Genomic DNA, 25,670 nt, shown 5'->3' on the forward strand with positions numbered 1-25,670 from the left:
AACTCTATATAGTATAATGGACTTCTCATAGGCAGACTCTATATAGTATAATGCACTTCCCATAGGCAGGCTCTGTAGCATAATGCACTCCACATAGGCAGACTCTATATAGTATAATGCATCCCCAATAGGCAGACTCTATATAGTATAATGCACTCCACATAGGCAGACGCTATATAGTAAAATGCACTCCTCATAGGCCTCTATAGTATAATGCACTACCCATAGGCAGACTCTAGACAGTATATTGCATGCCCCATAGGCATATTCTCTATAATATAATGCACCCTATAGACCTCTATAGTATAATGCACTCCCCATAGACAGACTCTATATAGTATAATGCACTCCCCAGAGGGAGACTCTATATAGTATAATGTACCTCACAGGCCTCTATAGTGTAATACACTCCCCATAGGCAGACTCTACGTAGTATAATGCACCCCCATAGGTCTCTATAGTATACTGCATCCCCCATAGGCAGACTCAATATAGTATAATGTACCCTAATTGGCCTCTATAGTATAATGCACTTCCCATAGGTAGACTCTATATAGTATAATGCACTCCACATAGGCAGACTCTATATAGTATAATTCAATCCCCTTAGGCAGACTCTGTATGGTATTATGCATGCTCCATAGACCTCTATAGTATAATACATTCCCTATAGGCCTCTATATAGTATAATGCACTCTCCATAGACAGGCTCTATAGCATAATGCACTTCCCTTAGGCAGACTCTATATAGTACAATGAATTTTCCATAGGCCTGTTTATTATAATATACGCCCCATAGGCCTCTATAGTATAATGCACTCCCCATAGGCCTCTATATAATATAATGCACTCTCCATAGGCCTCTATAGTATAACGCACTCCCCATAGGCAGACCCTATATAGTACACTGCACTCTCCATAAGCAGACTCTATATAGTATAATGCACTCCCCATAGGAGGACTCTATATAGTATAATGTAACCCTATAGGCCTCTATAGTATAATATACTCCCCATAGGCACACTCTATATCATACAATGCACCTCCTTAGGCCTCTATAGTATAATGTACTCCCTATAGGCAGACTCTATATAGTATAATGTAACCCGCACATCTCAGGATGCAGTAAGCGGATGGGTAGCAATGCAGGGAAATTGATTCTCTCTGCACTGCTGCAGAGTTTAACAGCGCACACCCATACAGCTAACAGTAGCAGAGCTCCGGGAGGGCCCCTCAGAGAGCAGGGTCCAGGGCGACCACCTCATCTGCCCCCGGCAGCTATGCTACTGTCTATGTTAACATGTAACTTGGCCTGTTAAAATATTGTTGATTAAAATAGCTTTTGATTTCAGTAAATGTGATCTCTTATTGCTGCAAATTCAACAAATGACCTTTTTCAGATTTGTTTACAACCTATAGAATGTTTGGAAACTCTGTTTTGCAGAATAATTTGCAACCATGTATTTTTGAGTTATTTTTAGTTTAGAAGAAAATACTAATATCATTGGGAGGTTTGTCCAATAAAATTTGATTTATACTCTTAAAGGGAATCTGTCACCCCATTTTAGCCCTATAAGCTGACGGAACCGAAATCAGGGGCTTATCTACAGCATTCTGTGATGCTGTAGATAAGCCCCCAATGAAACCTGAAAGATAAGAAAAACACATTAGATTATACTCACCGGGTAGTGGAGTCAGGTGCGGTGGATGTTGCGGTCCGGTCCGACGCCTTCCATCTTCATGATGATGTCCTCCTCCTTGCTTCTCTCACGGCTCCTGCGCAGGCATACTTTATCTGCCCTGTTGAGGGCATAGTAAAGTACTGCAGTGCGCTGATGCCGGGAAAGGTCAGAGATGTCAGGCGCTTGCGCTAAATGCTTGTAAACTAATTTATATATTAGGTGCAGAAATGCTGCCGAAAATCTGTAACATCAAAAACTCCCCCAAATAATCATAATGCGAACGTAGTGTAGTCTGAAATGGCACACACAAGAGTTTATAACTCTGACTGTCACAGTGATGTGCCCCTTATGCTGGTAAAATGGTGCAAGAGATGTGTTTTCCATATTAAATAAACCTGAAGGGTAACAAAAGTCACTTTAATACAAGCACATGCTGAGATATGTTCTTTCTCCATCTTATAGGATGTGTTAAAACAAGTTTGTAGCTATAAAATTCCGTTCAGGAAATAAATCATACTGTAAAGTTAAATGGTTCTTTATATGGGCATAAAACATGACAAAGCCCATTTTATATAAATGTATAATTACAGAGGCACTAAAAAGACAAATGATCTCCCAGCTAAACCCCAGAAGTTCATGTCTGGAACAATCTGTTTTGTATGTTTCTGTATACATTTTCTGCTCTACACCAGACTGAAACTATTATTTTGAGGATTATTGTGCAGCTTTCAGAAATACTCAGATATCCATTACTTTTGACACCACCCTTATGTACGGCACTATACATAACATAGCGCTATACAAAATAGAGCAGGGGTGGTGGGAGATTAATTTTCTCAAGGGGCCACATGACAGACCGTGAACCAATATTGTGGAGGCTGAACCAATAGGCTGAAATTAATTCTGCCCAATATTAATATAATATACAAAAATAATTATTAATAATTGTAAAACTTAACCCTTTCATGACCGGAGGTATTTTGATTTTTGCGTTTTCATTTTTTGCTCTCTTCTTCCCGGTGACATACCTTTTTTTATTTTTTGGTCAAAATGACCATGTGAGGACTTGCTTTTTTTGCTGGACAAGTTGTACTTTTGAATGACACCATTGGTTTTAACATATCGTGTACTGAAAAAAGGGGAAAAAATTCCAAATGCAATTCCAGAGTTGTTTTATTTTTTACCATGTTCACTAAATGTTAAAACTGACCTGCCATTATGATTCTCCATGGTATTATGAGTTCATAGACACCAAACATATCTAGGTTCATTTTTATTTAAGTGGTGAAAAAAAATCCAAACTTTGGTTAAAAAAATGGCGCCATTTTTGAGACCTGTAGCATCTCCATTCTTCATTATCTGGAGCTGGGTGAGAGCTTATTTTTTGAGCGCCGTGCTGACGTTTTTTATTGGTGCCATTTTGGTGTAGATGGGATCTTTTTATCGCCTGTTATTGCATTTTATTGCAATGTAGCGGTGACCAAAAAAACGTAATTTGGGCATTTTTAATTTTTTTTCTTTACAATTGGTCAGGATAATTTGTCTTAAATGAAAAAACACAAAAAGAATTGTCCTAAAGCCAAAATGGATATAATTCCACACCAAACATAAAAAGAGGGTGGACAAAAGTATTGGCACAGTTCGAAAAATCATGTGATGCTTCTCTAATTTGTGTAATTAACAGCACCTGTAACTTACCTGTGGCACCTAACAGGTGTTGGAAATAACTAAATCACACTTGCAGCCAGTTGACATGGATTAAAGTTGACTCAACCCCTGTCCTGTGTCCTTGTGTGTACCACATTGAGCATGGAGAAAAGAAAGAAGACCAAAGAACTGTCTGAGGACTTGAGAAACCAAATTGTGAGGAAGCATGAGCAATCTCAAGGCTACAAGTCCATCTCCAAAGACCTGAATGTTCCTGTGTCTACCGTGCGCAGTGTCATCAAGAAGTTTAAAGCCCATGGCACTGTGGCTAACCTCCCTAGATGTGAATGGAAAAGAAAAATTGACAAGAGATTTCAACGCAAGATTGTGCGGATGTTGGATAAAGAACCTCGACTAACATCCAAACAAGTTCAAGCTGCCCTGCAGTCTGAGGGTACAACAGTGTCAACCCATACTCTCCATCAGTTGTCTGAATGAAAAGGGACTCTATGGTAGGAGACCCAGGAAGACTCCACTTCTTACCCCGAGACATAAAAAAGCCAGGCTGGAGTTTCCAAAACTTACCTGAAAAAGCCTAAAACGTTTTGGAAGAATGTTCTCTGGTCAGATGAGACAAAAGTAGAGCTTTTTGGGCAAAGGCATCAGCATAGAGTTTACAGGAGAAAAAAAGAGGCATTCAAAGAAAAAAACACGGTCCCTACAGTCAAACATGGCAGAGGTTCCCTAATGTTTTGGGGTTGCTTTGCTGCCTCTGGCACTGGACTGCTTGACCGTGTGCATGGCATTATGAAGTCTGAAGACTACCAACAAACTTTGCAGCATAATGTAGGGCCCAGTGTGAGAAAGCTCGGTCTCCCTCAGAGGTCATGGGTCTTCCAGCAGGACAATGACCCAAAACACACTTCAAAAAGCACTAGAAAATGGTTTGAGAGAAAGCACTGGAGACTTGTAAGGTGGCCAGCAATGAGTCCAGACCTGAATCCCATAGAACACCTGTGGAGAGATCTAAAAATGGCAGTTTGGAGAAGGCACCCTTTTAATATCAGGGACCTGGAGCAGTTTGCCAAAGAAGAATGGTCTAAAATTCCAGCAGAGCATTGTAAGAAACTTATTGATGGTTACCGGAAGCGGTTGGTCGCAGTTATTTTGGCTAAAGGTTGTGCAACCAAGTATTAGGCTGAGGGTGCCAATACTTTTGCCTGGCCCATTTTTGGAGTTTTGTGTGAAATGATCAATGTTTTGCTTTTTGCTTCATTCTCTTTTGTGTTTTTTCATTTAAGACAAATTAAATGAAGATAATAATACCAAAGAATTTGTGATTGCAATCATTTTCAGGAAGAAACTGAGTATTATCTGACAAAATTGCAGGGGTGTCAATACTTTTGGCCACAACTGTAAACCATAAAAAAATTAAAACATTCTCTTTTTCTTTAGTTATTTTAAAAATCTGATACATTAAACACATACATGCACACACATTTTCACAGAAAAACAGTGCAAAAAGAGCAGAAATGAGGGGAGATACGGACTAGCTTTGCCCTTCACAATTACCTTGACAGCGGAGGTTGGCACCGTAAGTTGACTGCCCCTATGTAGCCCTACCACTACTGTAACTGACCAGACATCCTCAATAGGTGATCAGATAATAGGCAATGCAAATATATAATACACAATATAGATACTAGTGGGATGGAGGGTAGATATATGTATATTATATACTGTATATATTCATTCAATACTTTTCAACAATCTGACCAGAAAAAACCTTAAAGTCCAAGAAGAAACATATATGATGTTCTTATACAGCAAAGAATAACCCTTCAGATCATGAATGGCTGTCAAGTGACAGTGCAAGTAAACTACAAAACATTCATATACTTCAAAATCACATTTCTATGGACATGGACAATCATATATAGATATATATAGACCCTATACAGCCTAAAAGATTGAGTACTTAGCTTAGTGGCATCTTTTTCTGACTCGTTTCTCCCCTGTTTTGGTCATTCAGAGTTTTATCAGGGAATTCCTTCAGTCAAGACAAGAAAAGGAGACCATAAGCCATACTGCAATGAGGATATCAGCTCACTGGCCCAAGCAATATGCCCCCACATAGCCCTTTACATACTATATGAATCCACACACAGCCCCCTACATACAATGGGTCCACACACAGCCTCCTGCATATATTATGAGCCCCTATATAACTACCTATACAGTGGGTACGGAAAGTATTCAGACCCCTTTAAATGTTTCACTCTTTGTTTCATTGCAGCAATTTGGTAAATTCAAAAAAGTTCTTTTTTTCTCATTAATGTACACTCTGCACCCCATCTTGACTGAAAAAAACAAATGTAGAAATTTTTGTAAATTTATTAAACAAGAAAAACTGAAATATCACATGGTCATAAGTATTCAGACCCTTTGCTCAGTATTGAGTAGAAGCACCCTTTTGAGCTAGTACAGCCATGAGTCTTCTTGGAAATGATGCAACAAGTTTTTCACACCTGGATTTGGGGATCCTCTGCCATCTTCCTTGCAGATCCTCTCCAGTTCCGTCAGGTTGAATGGTGAACGTTGGTGGACAGCCATTTTTCAGGTCTCTCCTGAGATGCTCAATTGGGTTTAGGTCAGGGCTCTGGCTGGGCCAGTCAAGAATGGTCACAGAGTTGTTCTGAAGCCATTCCTTTGTTATTTTAGCTGTGTGCTTAGCATTATTGTCTTGTTGGAAGGTGAACCCTCAGCCAAGTCTGAGGTTCAGAGCACTCTGGAAGAGGTTTTCATCCAGGATATCTCTGTACTTGGCCGCATTCATGTTTCCTTCAATTGCAACCAGTCGTCCTGTCCCGGCAGCTGAAAAACACCCCTATAGCATGATGCTGCCACCACCCTGTTTCACTTTTGGAATTGTATTAGGCAGTTGATGAGCAGTGCCTGGTTTTCTCCACACATACCGCTTAGAATTATCACCAAAAAGTTCTATCTTTGTCTCATCAGACCAGAGAATCTTATTTCTCATAGGCTGTGAGTCCTTCATGTGTTTTTTAGCAAACTCTATGCGGGCTTTCATATATCTTGCACTGAGGAGACGCTTCCGTCGGGCCACTCTGCCATAAAGACTGACTGGTGGAGGACTGCAGTGATTCCTTCTCCCATCTCCCTACTGCATCTGTGGAGCTCAGTGATCTTGGGGTTCTTCTTTACCTCTCTCACCAAGGCTCTTCTCCCACGATTGCTCAGTTTGGCTGGACGGCCAGGTCTAGGAAGACTTCTAGTGGTCGCAAACTTAATTTAAGGCTTATGGAGGTCATTGTGCTGTTAGGAACCTTGAGAACTGTAGAAATTCTTTTGTAACCTTGGCCAGATCTGTGCCTTGCCACAATTCTGTCTCTGAGCTCCTTGGCCAGTTCCTCTGACCTCATGATTCTCATTTGTTTGACATGCACTGTGAGCTGTGAGGTCTTATATAGACTGGTGTGTGCCTTTACAAATCAAGTCCTATCAGTTTAATTAGACACAGCTGGACTCCAGTGAAGGAGTAGAACCATCTCAAGAAGGATCACAAGGAAATGAACAGCATGTGCCTTAAAATATGAGTGTCTGAGCAAAGGGTCTGAATACTTATGACCATGTGATATTTCAGTTTTTCTTTTTTAATAAATTTGCAAAAATTTCTATATTTCTGTTTTTTTCAGTCAAGATGGGGTGCAGAGTGTACATTAATGAGAAAAAAATGAACTTTTTTTATTTTACCAAATGGCTGCAATGAAACAAAGAGTGAAAAATTTAAAGGGGTCTGAGTACTTTCCGTACCCACTCTATGTAGTATAAGCCCCACATAGCTCCCCATATATAGTATGAGCCCCCATATATTCAATTCAATTCAAAGCTTTATTGGCAGGACCAAGTAAACATTAGTTTTGCCAAAGCATGTGTACAGTAGGGAATAAGGAGTAGGGACTGTGGGGATAATGGGTGGGGACTGAAGGAAAGATGGATGGGGTACAGGGTGGGGGCTTAGGAAGTCCATGGCATATCATGGTTGTCTTTCTCGCAGCCTATTGCATGCTCTCACATATTGCGCTCTCTCCACCGCGCTTTCTTCTTCCCCCAGCAGGATATATGTTTTCTCTTCCTCCTTCATGGAACTGAAATCCGGGAAGAGATTGGATAGTCTCCTGAGGTGAGTGTCTCTCACTGCTGAGTGTTTGGTGCAGTGTAGCAGGAAGTGGGTCTCATCCTCCAGGGCCTCCAGGTCACAGTGTAGGCACAGCCTGTCTTCCCTGGGCTTGTAGCTCTGTTTGTGCTGGCCGACCTCGATGGCCAGATTGTGGGCACTGAGTCTATACCGGCTCAGGATCTGTTGGTCTCTGGGGTCCGAGAGTTTCTCCAGATATGGAGCCAGTCTGTAGTCTCTCTGTAGACTCTGGTACATGGTCAGTTTCTGAGAGCTGCTGATCTCGTTCTTCCAGTCACTTATGTACCTCTCCTTCCCCTCGTCTACCATCTTCCTGATTCTTTTGTCAGGTTCCTATGGTTGAAGGTTCGGTCAAGTTGGGTTTGGGTCAGCTGTTCCAGGGGTCCTGGTTTGTGGAGACCACCTATATGTAGCATGGCTTTATGGTGATGGGAGCTTGGGTTGCTACTCTGTAGGTGAGCCTGGAAGGACAGCGCCCTCTTCAGGACTGCTAGGTGCAGTGGGAATCTGCCCAGCTCTGCCCGGCAGGCACTGTTGGTGGTGCTCCCATGGACCTGGAGAAGGTGTTTACAGATTTCCAGGTGGAATATTTCTGTTGGACTGGAATCCCACTTTGACCAGTCTGGGTATGTGTGAGGGCCCCAGACTTCACTGCCGTACAGGAGGATTGGGGTGATTATCGCATCGAAGATTTTTAGCCAGACCCTCACTGGCGGCTTCAGATGGTAGAGTTTCCTTCAGATGGCATAGGTTTTACAGGCCTTGTCCTTCAGGGTCTCTATGGATTGTTTGAAGCCCCCTGACTGATGAATTTCCAAGCCCAGGTAGGTATATTTGCCTGTTTCTGTAAGAGCGTAGTTGTTTAGCACAAATGGAGGGTGCTGGTTCGATCTTGGTTTTCTTTTCTGGAACACCATGATGTTAGTTTTCTTTGCATTGATCGGTAGTGCCCATGTGGAGCTGAATTTCTCCAAGATTTTCAGGTTTTCTTGGAGACCTTTCTCAGTTGGTGACAGCAGCAGTAGGTCGTATAGCTAACTAGATATAGTATGAGCACTAACATAACTCCCTATATGTAGTAGAAGCCTCAAATAGCTCCCTATATACAGCATGAGCCTGCACATAGCCTCTTATATACAGTATGAGCAACCATAAAACCTCCTATATATAGTATGAGCCCGCACATAGCCTTCTATATACAGTATGAGCCCCCACATAGCCTCCTGTATAAAGTGTGAGCCCCATAAAGCCTCCTATATACAGTACGAGCCTGTATGAGCCTTCACATAGCCTCCTATATACAGAATGAGCCCCCATATAGCCTCCTATATATAGTATGAGCCCGCACATAGCCTCCTAGATACAGCACGAGCCTGCACATAGCCTCCTGTTTACAGTATGAGCCTGTGCATAGCCTCCTATATACAGCATGAGCCGCCATATAGCCTCCTGTATATAGTATGAGCTCACACATGGCCTTCTATATACAGTATTAGCCCCACACATAACCTCCTGTATACAGTGTGAGCCCCATATAGCTTCCTATATACAGTGTGAACCCCTATATTGCCTCTTGTATACAGTGTAAGCCCCTATATAGGCTCCTATATATGGTATAGGCCGGCTTATCCCATACATATATTAAATTAAAAAAAGACATACAAACACTCATCTCGCTCCCATTAGTTTGGCGCTCTGCTGCCGTCCCCGAAGCTCCACTTCTAGACTGGCCAGAGCGTATATCGTAACGTGATGTTGTCATCATGCCAATGCCAGCTGATGACGTCATCGTACTGGCACAGCAAAGGCGACGGGAGCTCCCCTGCCATTCTGCATCGTCAGCAGCTCATTGCCAGGAAAGCTCCCTGCTGGGATATGAGCATCGGCCATCACTTTTCCAAACTTTGCTCGCCATCTCCAACAGTACGGGTCACTCCTCCACTTCCAGGGGACTATTGGCGCTAGCCTTCTAGTCACTTAGTGTCCTACGTCACTACTTCACTTTTAACTGGGTGGGGACTTCTTCAGTGCCTCCGTCCATTTTTCTTCATCATACCTTGATGGGTGGATCTTCTCCTTCCACTTTGCTCTCTCACTGTAGGCTGGTTTTTCCTGTTAACACACTCCCTTGTATAGGTGTAACTTCTGGAGGGCTGAACGGTTCTTAGCGCCATTTTGTGTTTTCTACGCCCACGATGGGCGTGTCCTTCTCATTGTGCTCCGCCACTACCTGCCACCTTAGAGTTCGTGCTCAGCACCATTTTAGAAAACGTTGTGGTTGCCAACTTCCATATGACTCAATTATTTTGCTCTTCTGGTTGAGAGACACAATCCTGCTGACAGCATCAAGTGTAATGTGGCACGGGGCGGTAGCTGTTGGGCGAGTTACTCATGTTTCACGCCCCGGCACTCTTCATGAAAATGGAGGTCCTAGCTGGGTGTGTGGACTTTAACTACAGGGGCCCTTCACCCTTACAGGCCTAATGGTGCCGGTGGCTGGCCAGGACAAGATATTATAAAATTCAATGAGGGAGACCTCCATTTAAAAACAAACTGTCCTTTGCTGAACCATAATGTGCGGAAGAGTATGTACAATGGATAGTGGGTGCAAATCTTCATTGATGCTTCTCTTAACACACGGAGCATCTTTATACACCTTCTTTACTTTCTAAACTCACGCAATTCTGCCTCAGTTAGTTCTTCTGCCTTTACCCAAATCCAGCACAGTGCTTCGGGAGTTTCCCTTGTCCCCATTAACGACACTACAGTTCAGTAAGCGAGAGTTATATTTCTCAATCCACGGTTCTGCGTCCTTTCCCCTTAAAGGAGCTACTTCTGCCACTATGGCCTTTACTTAGCTTCTCTTCTTGCTGACGCCTAGAAATGACTACACAAGGTACTCTCTTCAGCTCACGTTCCCTGCTTTGATTCATCCCGTTACCTCTTTGGTTTTTGAACTCGGGACCAACCCGCTAGGCCTCCTGCCCTGTATCCCCTCTCTGGAGAATTGCTCATTCCTTCTATCTCTTTTCCACATCACTACTCTGGGTAACGCTATCCATTGCTTTGTCTCCTCTCATTTCAGGGACACTCACTTCATGCGGCTCTGCTCACTGGTCAGCTGATATTTTTGGCTCTACTGCACACTGGACCCTATCTGCCTTCCGGACAAGAAACTGTCTCTGTCCCTTCACCTTAGCCCCTCCATTTCTAGGCTAGTCTTAACTATTAACCCTAGCTGTCCTTAATAGCTCACTACTGCTGGGCAGAATACAATCTGTCACTAATAACTTGTGTCACTAAACACTTTACACATTAAAAATGCATTATAACAATATACGTGACCTTCAGGGAAAATGTGGGTAACAGTTCCATATTTTTACATAAGCAGCAGGGAAGAATCAGGAAATGGGATCAGATATGTATAGAGGAAACAGATTATGCACTCCAGATTATCCTCACTCCATGACACAGACAGTGCACCTGCTTTCTACAATGCCACTTTCGCATCAGCTATTGACGCAGTTGCCCCTCTCGTTAATGGCAGAGTGCGACGTATCAACAGACAAAACTGGCACAATAACACCACTAAAAAGCTCCGACAAGTGTCCAGGGTTGCAGAGCGACGTTGGAAGAAAGCAAATTCGCAAGACGACTTCACTGCATTCAAACAGGCAACACTCTCTTTCAAATCTGCTCTCCCCTCTGCTAAACAGGCCTACTTCATAACCCTTGTATCTTCCCTATCTTACAACCCCAAACAGTTTTTCAAAACTTTTAACGCTCTCCTCCACCCACCACTGCCCCCTCAAACCTCCCTCATCTCTGCTGAGGACTTTGCCACATGCCTCAAAAATAAGATTAACCAAAGAAGGCAAGTCTTCATTGTTCAACCACCACAACCCCTTTGTATACCAGACCAATGCCCAAACCCCATAACCTCCCTATCTAACATCACTGAAGGGGAGCTTAATTGTCTCCTCTCCAAATTGGACCGCACAACCTGTGCACTCGACCCCATCTCATCCCACTTCCTCCCCAACCTCACTACCACTCTTATCCCATCCCTAACCCATCTCTTCAACCTATCACTAACTTCTAATACCTTCCCTTCTGCTTTCAAACATGCCACAATCACGCCTATCCTTAAAAAGCCAACCCTCGATCCAACCGCTATTTCCAGATATCGCCCAATATCACTGCTCCCATTCGCTTCCAAACTCCTGGAGCAGCATGTCCACGCTGAACTTTCCTCTCACCTCTCATCATTCCACTGAGACAGCCCTGACCAAATTTACTAACAACCTACTTACAGCCAAATAAAACAGACAATACTCTATGCTCCTCCTTCTAGACCTGTCCTCTGCTTTCTACACAGTTGACCACTGCCTCCTACTACAGATCCTCTCCTCCTTTGGTATCAAAGACCTCGCCCAATCTTGGATCTCCTCATACCTTTCCAACCGCACATTCAGCGTTTCCCACCCCCTCACTACCTCCTCATCCTACCCTCTCTCTGTTGGAGTTCCCCCAAGGCTCTGTTCTAGGACCCCTACTCTTCTCAATCTATACACTTTGCCTTGGGCAACTCATAAAGTCCCATGGATTCCAGTACCACATTTATGCTGATGACACTCAGATCTAAATCTCTGGCCCAGACATCACCTCTCTGCTGTCCAGAATCCCGGATTGGCTATCAGCCATATCCTCCTCCTTCTCCTCTCGCTTCCTCAAACTCAAAGTTGACCGATCTGAACCCATCATCTTTCCCTGATCTCACATATCTTCCGTACCTGACCTATTTTATCACAATTAACTACATCACGCTTTCCCCCATACCAGAAGTCCGCTACCTCGGAGTAACCATTGACTCTGCTTGTCCTTCAAACCGCACATCCAAGTTCTTTCTACCTCCTGTCACCTCCAGCTCAAAAATATTTCCAGAATCTGTCCTTTCCTCAACCCTCAATCTACTAAAATGCTTGTGCATGCCTTCACCATCTCCTGCCTTGACTACTGCAACATCCTTTTCTGTGGCCTCCCTGCTAACACCCTCGCAGGTCTGCAGTCCATTCTTAACTCTGCTGCCTGATTAATTCATCTCTTTCCTCGCTACTCCTCTGCTGCAAATCTCTTCACTGGCTTCCATTACTTCAGCGTATCCTGTTCAAATTACTAATACTGACCTACAAAGCCATCTATCACCTGTCTCCTCCATATGTCTCTGAACTAATCTCCTGATATCTTCCCTCACGTAATATGCGGTCCTCCCAAGACCTCCTTCTCTCCTCCACACTTATTCACTCCTCACCTATTCGCCTCCAAGATTTCTCCTGAATATCCCCCATCTTCAGGAACTCTTTGCCCCATCACATCCAACTATCAATTACATTTGGATCCTTCAGACGGAACCTGAAAACCCACCTCTTCAGGAAAGCTTACAGCCTGCTATGACCAAATTGCCTCCTCACCACTACCGGAGGTTACCGCCTCACCAACACCGGATCTGCTGCAACCCCCCCAACCTACTGTCTCCTTCCCTACCATCCTGTAGAATGTAAGCCCGCAAGGGCAGGGTCCTCTTCCCTCTGTACCAGTCTGTCATTGTTAGTTTGCTTACTGTAAGAGATATCTGTAATTTGTATGTAACCCTTTCTCAAGTGCAGCACCATGGAATCAATGGTGCTATATAAATAAATAATAATAATTATTATGCACAGTGGAAGAGTAATGAGAGGACCAGTAAGTTAACTGGACCGCTTAGTTGAGAGAGGATTAGAGGGGCACCAGAGTGCCAGATGGGAGAACATAGAGTAGCACATGGTTGTAGTCTAGGTGGGAAATGATGAGTACATGCACTATTATTTGTGTTGACTCAAAGATGTAGAATTTCAGCTTAAGTGTTTAATCAAACTACAATACAAAAATGGCTTTCTGTTTTTCAGCTCTTGGCCTGTTGCCCTTGCTAGTGGAATGGTGTTGGTGGTGGTAACATTATTTTCTCGTCTGCTTGTGATTCAGAAACCACCCAAAGATCCATTATTCTATGGTATGTATATATTTAGAGCTTTTAAATGTTTTTTTTTATGATGGTATATTAGGTACTTGGGTGGTAAAAAAAGAGAGGCAAATGTTTATTAATTCCTTATCCAGCAACTCAGCTCTTATTTCTTAGGCGGCACTATGGCTTTTGAAATTATGTATTCTATTTACATTTACCTAGATCCCCTTTAAAGTATTCCACAGATAAACTCAAATAGAGGAAATGCTTCTAGAAACATACAGGGAATTATAGGAGTTATGTGTCTGTATGGATATTATGTTGTTGACATCTCTATGTTCAATAGCTCAAGAAGGTACAGTAAATATAGGGCATCTTAGTTATAACACTCTGATACTGATTTGAACTACAAAGAAGACCATTGGGAAAACTAGAAGACAGACTTTTCAACAAAAAAAATTGGGTGAGATGGGCAGTTTAGTATCAACTTGATTATTTAGTTATAATTTTGTTTCATGCTGTGATAAAGGGAAGCTACACAGAGAACACAACCATGGGGAACCTATATTTTCTGGCTGTTTTGATTTTAAATTGCTTGGTATTTGGATGCAGTTGAATACCCGTGTGTTTGAACAGGCATTGTGTCCATTGTATTTGTTTGTTGGCACTGGGTTCGCTCGACTACCCATGCTATAATATGTATATTTTGTGCACTGTTTAAGCTAACATTAGCCAGTGCTCATTCATTTTAAATGTTTGAATTAATAGTTATGTTGTTAATGTCTTAAATTCTGCTTGATATGTAGAAAAATCATCCTAATGGAGCACACCGCAGATGTGGACGCTGATCGGTGTAACTTCACTTCATGGTTACTTGTTATTTTTATGGCCAATATGTCACCTGAAAAAAATAGTCGACTCCAGTGATTGACTATGGTATACTGCCCAATCTGCTGTATATGAATTATTTTGTTTTTCTAACTCTACATTTCCATTGTGTGGCAATGGTGCCATTGGGCTTTTGTCATCTACATTTTCTTCTCCACATACAGTATGGGAGGCTACAGGATACTTTATTGTTTTGCATACATCATTGCATTTAGTACATGATGTATGTAAAATTTAGTCACAGAACACTGTAAACTCTCACTTTTCTGGGAACTGTATGGAGATAGAAATAATGACCACATTCCCCATTAGAGACATATGAGTTAACATAATGTATCTTGATGTATAATATGTATTGTGACATGTGTTGTTAGTGATAGTTTGTAGTTTGACTGACAGTAGGGAGGTTAATGTTTGAGACTAGTCCAAAGTGGGAGGGTCTAAAGTAAAAGGGCAGAGAAAGCTTCCTGTCAGCAAGTCAGTTAGGGTCCAGTGCACAAGAGAAGCAGAACCGCGTGATGTGGGTATCCCTTACTTGAGTGGAGACAGAGGCAGGGGATAGCATGATCCTGAGCAGAAAAATAAAAAGCGACAAAAGGACAGACGTGAAGCACCAGGGCCGGACCCTGGGACAGGATGCCAAGCAATATGGCCCCAAATTTATAACTCAGAGAGGTAACGGGCCAGGATGGAACAGAGACAGTGAGAAGAAGAAAGTGCCCCTGACCAGAATTCCAAGGCGCCAGGAAGTTGAGAAGCCAAATAACATCCATATTGGCATACTGGTTCCTTTAAGGAACAAGGTTGCTGAACCCCAGGTTGAGAATGGGACTCTCTGTAACGGACTGTAGTACTGTGCTTGGTGTTGGTGAAGATAAAGAAATGTGAGGCAGGAACAAGTAAACTCGAAGAGGTAGAGAGATTGTGTGTGGAGATGCTCCGTATTTTGAAAGAAACATTTGTGAAGTTATGCACCAGCTATTTATTGTACACAGTTCCAACCAGGTTGATGTTCGGTAAAAGACAGTTTATTTTTGAGTGGTGGTCTCCCTCATTGAACTGTTTAACATCTGGTCCTGGCCAGCCGAAGTCACCGGCGGCATGTGGCCTGCAAGGGTGTAGTGCCCACACAGACGAAGCTCACACCCAGCTAGGACCTCCATCTTCATGTAGTTTGATGGGTGTAAGAGAAGAGTACCTCGCCCACAGCTACCACCCAGTGGCACGTTACAGAACACCCACAAATATTTTAAGAAAGCTCACTATCATGGTTGTTTGCATAGACCTCTCCCACCTATGACCCCATTGTCATTGGATTGTCATTGGATTGTTGAGAGGTCCATTTGCAGTATATCTTACCAAGGTAAAGTTCTGCTCTTCTCTGATATTACATTCCCATTCACTGACAGAAAGGAAAAATCTTAGAAATTATGTGGAATTGAAATAGAACTATAATAAAAAGTTGTCTAACATTTAATTGTACAGTAATTCTTCATTTACATAAAACAAAAAAAAATACTAAATGCAACCAGAACAGTTGTGGGTCTAGGGGAATTTCTCTGCTTATGAAAAAGAAATTGGCATTTGATTTATTTTGCCTTAACATTTCATGTTTTTCCTTGTAGTATATGCAGTATTCGCCTTCACCAGTGTGGTTGGTCTTATCATTGGACTTGAACAAGATGGAATTATAGATGGATTTATGACTTTGTATTTAAAAGAGGTAACAGCAGAAAACATTCATAAAACAGCTTCAGCAATGTAATGGTTAAGTAACATATTGGCTATTTGCCAGTTGTGTATTTCATCGGTCCAGTCCCTTGCAATGTTTCCACTGTGGACCTCCCACAGCAGAAAATTCATACTTAGATCTGTTTTGTTATGGAAATACATCGACTTTAATATCCACTAAATAAATTGACAGACTGGATATCAACTCGGCAGCACTGCACAAATCTGCAGCTGTAGTCCACAGCATTCATGCAACATGGGAACATACTTCTTTACTTATAGGCTTTGTTCTAGACTAAGAGCTCATACTCACATGTGAGAAACTCTAACGAGTCTCACACGTCAATACACGGCACTCGGATCGGAGCGTTCAGCTGCATGTATTTCTATGCAGCTGAATTGTCACGTCTCTTGAGTATTACTGCTGCAGGAAGAGCTGCGTGCCGCAGCAAGGGAGGTGAGAGCAGAGCGTCGGGTAACTTACCAGGTAACAACTAGGACCTGAACCATGTGACAGAGTAGTAGGTGATCGGGGACGGAGCCAGACTCCGGGGTGCAGAGAAGACGAATAACACAGGGGAGTAGTCAAACAAGCTAAGATCAAAACCAGGAGATCACGAGGGGTGAGACAAGGGATTGTCAGAAGGGAAGCCAGAGGTCAGAAATCCAAAAGAGTACCGCATGGAGAGCAAGCAAAACAATTGCAAACCGAGCACACACTCCAGGGGTCAGACACACAGACTAGACGAAAGTATAGCAGATAGGGAATCCTAGTCCGGAGTGAGTATAAATACCCCTCCCAGATCCAAAAGGAGGCCATCAAAATTAACCCTGAGAGAACAGGACATTAACCATGTCCTAACCATGACATGAATGCTCTGACTCGAGTGCCTGCGGCAGTGCCGGGTATTGACGTGCGAGACTCGTCCAAGTTTCTCGCATGTGAGTATGAGCCCTCCCTTAGATGCATATTTGAAGTCTGCCACCAAATGTGCTACAGAGATTTGTTATTTATTATCTTTGTATGATAAATATAAGCATTTTTTGTGTCATGTTCTTGTACTGAAAAGCTTTTGCCTTTTTTAGTAGAGTTAAAAGCCAATGTGAACCAGATGAACATTGTGTCTAAGGCATCTTTCACACATCCGGCTTTTGTAATCCGGCACGATGAGGCAAAATTTTTAATAACCGGATCCGGTTTTGTCCCATAAACTTTCATGGTCGCCGCATCGTGCCGGATGGTTATGCGTCGTGTCCGGTTGTTGCCGGACACGGCAAAAATTAGCCGTCCGGCATCTGCAAAAAACGTTCTCTGCAAAGTTTTTTGTCAGCGCCGGACCGGCTTTTTCCACAGCGCATGCCCGGACTCTGTGAATGTTAACCCCACAAGTGCCCGGCGAGAGAGAGAGAGATCTCTCTCTCTCGCCCAGACACTTGTGAGAGATCTCTATCGCCGGGCACTTGTGGGGTTAACACTCACAGTGTCTGGGTGAGAGAGAGAGATCTCTCTGTGGGGTTAACCCCACAAGTGCCCGGCAAGAGAGAGAGATTCTCTCGCCTGGACACTGAGTGTTAACCCCACATGTCACTCTCTCTCTCCCCTCCCCTCCCTTTCAGCAGCTGTCTCTCTCAGCGGCTGCCTCTCTCGTCCACCGGTGTATATGTTCCTCCTGCGGCTCCTTTAAATCATGTCCGAGCCGTATCAGACGCCGCATACACATCCGGTGTCACCGCTGCAGGCCGGATCCGGCTGCCCGGCTTTTCGCCACAAGCCGCTGGACCCCACACACAGGATGTGTGAAAGTAGCCTAAGGCCTCTTTCACACATCAGTTTTTTGCCATCAGTCACAATCCGTTATTTTTTTTAAAAAACGGATCCAGCGCTGGATCCGTTTTTTTCTCATAGACTTGTATTAGTGACGGATGGCCGCACGTTTCATCCGTCGTCCGAGGGATTCGTCGGAAAATCTTTGTCCGTAGGGCGGAGACAACATACAAAAGAACGTTTTTTGTGAACTTCAAAAAGTCGGACAGCGACGGATCCAGCGTCATCCGTCTATAATGGAAGTCTATGGGCGCAGGATCCGTCGCTGTCCGTCAAAAGATGAATTCCGGCAACGGATTCCGTTTTTAGAAACTGAGCATGCCCAGAAAAAGATTAGTCCTGTACAGCTGCATTTTCCATTCTGGCACATAAAAAATTCTCTCTCTCTCTCTGTCTCTGTTGCTCTCTCTCTCTCTCTCCAGAATCCTGTTCCTTTAAATTCCTACAACTCCAGCTTCAATGGATCCGTCAAAAAAAAAGAACCGGTGCATCAGTTTTTTGTAGTCTTCACAGGATCCGTTTTTTTCACACTTTGACGAATTGTGACTGATGGCAAAAAACTGATGTGTGAAAGAGGCCTTAGGGGTACATGTTTTTCTTATGGAGAGCCTTTAAAGAGCCTTTTCACATGACTCAGGATAGCAAACTAAACTAAAAGCTACAGTTGCAGACATGTTTTGTTGGTTTTGTGACTGATCAGTGATACGGCTGTGACCGCGGACGCTGCCGAGCCTACGCCTCCACGTCACCCGACCATGACGACGTGGGGCGAGCGTCCCAGGTGGGAACGGAATGTGGAAACACTAAACCACAGAAGGGTAACCTGGACCTACCCAGACTAGGGAAGGGCAAGGAGCAGGATCTGCGGCAGCTGAGCATGTGGACAAGATGGCGACAAGCAGAACTAGATAACACCGCACAACTTTAGGTATGAAGAAACATAAAGTTTACTTAAACAAAATCACAGTACATAAACGGAACATAAAGATGCCAGGCTCCTGATTGCGCACATCAAGGAAGGGTACATGTCTCAGGATAACAGCCGAAGGCAGGAGGACATCACGGGTTGATGCAGTCCAGGATCATCTGGCACGGGCATACTAGGACGGCCTCTCTCTCAGGCCCCAGGCGTAGAACAGGCTCACAGGCTCAGCAGGAGAACATCAGACACTGATCTGGGACGATGGCAGGGGTCATCACAGGGTAGACCCCGGGGAATCGGCGGAACATCGGGACAGGCAGGACATCGGGACATCTGGACACAAGCCGGACATCAGGACATCAGGACACAGGTTGGACATCAGGACACAGGCTGGACATCAGGACACAGGCGTGGCGGCCCATGTCATCAGCTGGGACACAAATGGCACAGAACCAGGCAGCGGTGGTCGGGCTCTGGGAACCAGACATCGGACACCATCTCCAGGCACCAGGCTGCGGTCGTCAGGTTCCAAACTACAGTCGTCAGGCTCCAGGCATCGGACCTAGGAAGGAACTCAAGTGGGATGGAGCAAGCACCACCGGGTTGGACCGGAGCCAGACGGCGTTATCCCGCATAGCAGGCTGAGCACAGCATAGTAAACACAGGACTCCTTCTTTAAAAGATGAACCCAGGTGGTTCACAGTCACTGGGTACAAGGTTCCAGACACAGAGAGACTTCATTAACATAATACAGAGGACACAGTTCAGGCAGGGTCAGGAACAGGAACGGATACAGGATCAAGGGTTCTGGCCTGAGAATGCAGCCCTCAGGGAGGCAGGAAACAAAACACAACAGAAACGGTCCTGGATATGCAGCCTCCAGGAAAGGCGGATCTGGGTACTCAGCCCCCCATAGCAGGCAGAAAAACAGGACACAAACAGAAATGGATCTGGGTACTCAGCCCCCTGGGCAGGTGGAAAAACAGGCATCAGCTTTCCTAGAACTGAAAGCAAGCAGAACAGGAGCTTAACACCAAACACACATGACAAGACTCAGAAACTTAATGCAAAGCTCTGGCAATGCCCAACATGAAAGAGTATCTTTATATAGGAGCTGCCCGTCAGCAATAGGCTGGGGAAAGCAACTTAGGTGCACACACTAACCCTAATAAAAGCAGGGAAGGTGTGGCCGCACGCACCCTTATGACAAACAGAAACCGTTACAGCACAGACAGCACAGGAACTGAGGCTTAGGGCACCTGGCAGCGGCTGCAAGCCTGGACACCCGTGGAAAGTCATGCACCAGCTGCAGAGGACCTTGCAACCCATGGATAGCTTCCACAGCAGCAGCCAGGGACCGCACATGCGGATGGTCATGCAGCGGAGCAAAGAAATCACAGCACATGTGCAGCTATGCAGAGGAGCAGGGAACTGAGCAGCATCCATACAGGTAACAGACAACAGTATCCCTGCTAATTAGGGGGAGAGGAGCAAAGGGTTAAAGCAGAGACGTGAAGAGTAACGCCGGAGAAACAAACCACAAACCCACCGGCGTTACAATCAGTGGTTCTCTGAAGAAACAGGTACTGGATGAGTGAGCAAAAACTACCGTGTGACCAAAAGAAAAGAGCATTACACAACAATAAGCACACCTGTAGAAAAATATACAAATTTTATTGACACCAAAAAACAAGCACTAATATAAAAACAATTAAAACCAAGATAACCCCAAGAGTCACATATACATCATAGAAACAATGATATGAAACCCACAAAAATATACAGCAATGGTCCAAAAAAACAATATGTACAGAATATGGTCCAACATAAGATCAAGTATTTGTGGGTGTATTCCAAATGGCACCTGAGAAGGAACTCCTATATAATATAAAAATGTCATAAATTTGGATTAAGCAAAAAGTGTATGTATACACTGTATGCCCTACATCTTATGTTTGCATTGGGTGCATGAAGAAACTTTTCCGAATATTTATAGCACATGGCTTATAGCTAGACAGGGATTTCCATTCTTTTCAGCTACTCCTAATGAGCAGAGTATCTGATCTATAGTATAGACCAGTGATGGCAAACCTTTTAGAGTGCCCAAAATACAACCCAAAACCCACTTATGCATTGCAAAGTGCCAACAAGGCAATTTAACCTGAATACTGAAGTTTTAGATTATAAAAAACAACTCACGCTGAGTGCACGCACGGGCAGCAGAGAGCAGTCGGGGGCAGCAGAGAGCAGCCACAGACAGGAGAAGGGGTAAAAGACTGCAGATATAAAGGAATATGCTTCCTATCCTGGTATATGTGTAGAAATTGTGGGAACGCTGGATGCCACCATGGACAGGAGGCAGATCAAGAGTTAAGGTTTTTATTAAACAATAAATGCACACCACATGTGGTGCCCCTGAGGGTTCAGTCGCCACAGAGGTACTGCACCTCCTCCTGAGGTGTAGTATCCCACCTCCCAGGTAAGATGGTAACACCTGACCAGACTCCAGCACCTACATCCAGCACAGACACCTTAGAACAGCAGAACACCCTTTATCGCAGCTTCTTGTTTTTCATGAAGGGTGCTGGGTGGAGCTTAGAAACACTATTGGGGAAGGCTGACAGGAAGTTCAGTGAGTTCTCCTATGGGGGAAGGAGGGAAAGGACGTAGATGCAGCAGCCTCCTGTAAGCTGGAGCTGCTTGGAAGGAAAGAGAAAGAAAGAAGGATCAGTTGTTCAGAAGGAAGATAGATAAGAGCAGAACGTGAGGAGGAGAGAGACAAGGGACTAGGGCTAGAGCAGAGCCCTTTCCTAAGTTTAATGCGCCAAGGCGAGGAGCCGGTATCCCAGACTGTGTGTGATACTAATGATCCTACAGCAGAAACCGGAGGAATAGAAGTTGTGACCACTTTATTCCCACCTAAGACTTGAAGACAGCAGCAACGTGTCTGAGCTGGGACATGATTGTATGGCGTCCCCGAAGCAGGCTACAGCTGCCTGTCATACGAGTGGAGGTATAAGTAACATCAAGAAGGAGGAACTTGAGTGTAATTCAAAACTACAAGTACTTCAGATTAGCGCTAGCAAGGAGACGTTCATAACAGGCACACGAGAGGGAGTGCTGGAAGGGTTAATTCCATCTGCCTGGGAGTTGGCTGAGCCCCTGATCTGGAGACCATGGCACTGAAGCGGGCACCTTTATGTGACAGAAACGTGAGGAAAAGAATTGGAACTGCACTCAGCTGTATCATTGACTTCTTGCTGCGCCAACCCACTCAGCACTGCTACATCTCTGTGCCTAAAACTACACCATCTAACTCAACACTTACTACTACTCCCCTGGGACTACAGCTCTACCTGTGGAGAGCTATTCCATCTTTGCTGCCTTGTACCATCTGTCCCAGAGGATCTGCACCGCAGATCCTACACCTTCATTGCCGAGTACCACAGGTGTCATCACAAATTATCTACCTATAAACTTTATTCAGCTTCATTCCACCTATTTTACATGGACACCCAGGGCCACGGACCGGGTCACTGCCACGTGACACATCCTTTTAAGACACCGGCCCAGTACCAAGCGAGTGATCCCCACACCTACCATGGGGGTGATCAACACGCAGGGAGTGAGGGATTGCAGAGGGATAGTAGGAATGGGGCAGAACTGAGAAGGAGGAAGGATGGATAGGGGCTAACGACAGTTCAATATGAAAAGAGATGACACTTATCAGACTGATGTCTTCTGGTATACAGAGTTTCAGCTCTCCAACGGTGGCACCGACAACAGCGGCACTTGACGTCTCGACGCAGTCTTTGGGAAGAGGGTAGATTCCCTGTACCTAATGGTGTTTGGCACGGTACTGAGTCCAATGTGAGGTACTGCCGGAACGAGCTCTCGCTCCACGGTGTGTGCAAACCCTTGTACAATAGGTCCTGGCCTAGCCGGGAGTCCCTCACGGCGTTCTACTAATGGCACGGTCTGTGGCGTTGGCCCTGAGTCACCTCCTGGCAAGGAGAGAGGCAGGAAACTGTCATTTGATCGCCTAACCAGCGATGGACCTCTCTGCAGGGGGTCTGTAGGGGCGGCCTGCGCAATAGAGATACTCTGCCTTCACAGTGGACACAGCACCCGTCCTGCCACTCAGCTTTCTCGCACGAGCTCTGCTCTTTTTCCCATGCGCAGCGCTATATAGGCCCGCCTCGCCTACCTCAGTCACTTGCCCGGTTTATCCAGCACTCTGGGTCTTCCCCCCTGCAACATGGGTGACAGCCCTAGCAGTTCCGGAGCAGCGTGTAAAAGGTACTTCTGCTCTGGTACTCCTCCTTACATTCCACCTCTCTTTTAGCTTGCCATTCCATGGGTGAGAGCTTCTCTATTTCACGCCAGCATTCTTCCAAGCCTTGGATTATCTGTTGCCAGACAAACTGATCTTGATTGTAGCGTATAGGGGATACGCCTACGGTGTAATGTTCGGAGTGTCGTAAAGCATAAGGAGTAGTAGATTCCATTCGCTCGACTGCATCAGGTAGTCCTCGGGGACTTGTAGGCACGTTCCCCCTGACATCAGATTCCTCCTTTTCATCTGTTACAGGGACTGCTGGAAATTCCTTTGCCATGTCCGACAACTCTTGTCCTGGGTTGACAAACAGGGTTGTAACATGTTCCGGTGAACAATGCGAGTGGGGGCACCTTCTGTCCCCTCAGGCTGGATCTCATAAACTGGTCCCCCAGCATCAACTCTTTGCTTCACCTGATATGCGAACTCCAATTTGTCTCGAGGGCGCTTGTCTCGTACCAGAAAACGGTCTCCGGCATGCAGAGCTGTCCCTCGCAGAGGAGCAATTTTGGGATGTTCCAGCTCCTGAAACTTAGTCTGTACCAGATGATGTAAGGTCTGTAACCGATGTATCTATGCTCATGAACCCAGGAAGACACCCCCCATTCGTAGGTAGTCCTTCTCGGGCTCCAGCTCAAGTTCAGTGATCCCTTTTCCTGTATGACCAAACAGAAGAGAATAGGGAGTGTAACTGGTGGTATTGTTTCTTTTGTTGTTATAGACCCACACCAGCTTGGCCACATATTCGGGCCATCGAGCCTTCCTGTCCTCTTCTAAAGTTCTCCGCATCTGTACAAGGGTGCGATTAAATCGTTCGCAACCTCTATTTCCTTGGGGATGATAGGGTGTTGTCTGAGACTGCCCGATCTGGTATAAGCTGTGGTGTTCTTCCATCACTTTTCCAAGAAAACAAGCTCCCTGATCTAAATGTATGCGCTTTGGACACCCGTACACCTGAATGAAGTTCTTACAAATGGCACAGGCAGCAGATTCGGCGGTTTGATCTCGAGTCGGGGTTACAACAGCAAACTTCGTGAAGTGATCTATCATTACCAAGAAGTATTCATACCCCTGATGTGCTGGGCCAATGGTCAGATAGTCTATCATTAGTAGTTCCAGTGGGGCAGATTTTACAATGGATTGCGTGGGGGCCCTCTGTTCAGGTGGCTTAGCCAATTCTCAGCTCCGACAACGTTAACAAGTCTCTTCCACTGCTGATTTTTAATGAGGGTGAAAGAACAGTCATTGTAGCCACTGGTAGGTTTTCTCCGGCCCGAAATGAGCCCTGCGTTCGTGCACCTCTATGACCACTTGGGCTAAGAGCGTCTCGGGAATCACCGTCTGCCAGGTACTACCCAGTTCCTGTGGAAGTAAGACTTTTCAGTACAAAAGTCCATCACTCAACTGTAAATTTTCCCGGTGACTCAGCATCCGTAGGAAATCAGTGGACAGAGCATCTCTCTCTTGCTGACTGGGCAAATGCTTAGCAGACTCATTGCCTGAGTAGAGCCAGTTCTTTGTCCTTCTGCTGTATTCGGACTCATTCATCCCGAGACTGTTCCAATAGATAGGCTCAAGTTGTCATCTGTGTTAGTTCCAACATGGCTGCCACCATCCTGGCAGGGTCTCGGACAACTGAGACCTCCTCAGCTTCCAAATCCTCATCCCAATTGTTTCCAGGCTTCCCATAGTTCACTCGAGACAGGGATCAGCATGGGTATTCTCTGCTCCTCTCTTCTAGGTGATTTTGTAGTGGGGCAACCCAACTCTGCTCCAGTGCCCTCAGTTTTGTTCTCTCCAAATGGGCTAGAGGATTGTTATCTGTGCGCACATGGACTTCAGATCCGGACAGGTACTCAGCGAACTTCTCTGTCTTGGCCCACACTAACGCCAACAGCTCCAGTTTAAAAGAACTATAGTTGTCTGGGTTCCTTTTAGAATCATGTAGAGACCGGCTAGCATAAGCGATCACTCTCTCTTTTCCCTTCTGTATCTGGGACAACACTGTCCCAAGTCCATGCAAACTCCCATCTGTGTGCAGAATAAACGGATGCGTGAAATCAGCATAGGCCAGCACAGGTGCCTCCGTCAGGGCCAGTTTCAGGGCTTGGAATGCTTCCTCTTTTCTTTCACCCCATTGCAAGACTCCGTTCTTTGCACCCGCCGGTACCCCCTTTAACAGCTCCAGCAGCGGATTCACGATGCGGGTGAAATTCTTGACAAAATGCCTGAAATATCCCGTGAGTCCCAGAAAAGCTCACACATCTTTCACGGTCTTTGGAGTTGGCCAATCCTGCATGGCAGCAATCTTTTCTCGAGATGGCCTCACTCCTTCTGCAGAGATGACATACCCCAGGTACCCGATTTGAGTGCGGAACAGATGACACTTCTGAGGCTTCACTTTTAGCCCATGCTGTTG

At 44.9% G+C, this 25,670-nt stretch overlaps 1 protein-coding gene across 1 annotated transcript in view; it reads left to right on the plus strand.

Moving 5' to 3' along the window:
* TM6SF1 (transmembrane 6 superfamily member 1) overlaps positions 1 to 25,670 on the plus strand; it is a 142,930-nt gene that overhangs the window by 36,373 nt on the left and 80,887 nt on the right. The window contains exons 2-3 of the mRNA XM_073568526.1: positions 13,494 to 13,597; positions 16,063 to 16,160. Of these exons, the coding sequence (XP_073424627.1) occupies positions 13,494 to 13,597; positions 16,063 to 16,160 (202 nt within the window). The remainder of the gene's footprint in view (positions 1 to 13,493; positions 13,598 to 16,062; positions 16,161 to 25,670) is intronic.

Source organism: Dendrobates tinctorius, unplaced genomic scaffold (genome assembly GCF_039654945.1).
Source record: "Dendrobates tinctorius isolate UK_male_01 unplaced genomic scaffold, ASM3965494v1 ptg000022l, whole genome shotgun sequence".
NCBI classification, from domain to species: Eukaryota; Metazoa; Chordata; class Amphibia; order Anura; family Dendrobatidae; genus Dendrobates; species Dendrobates tinctorius.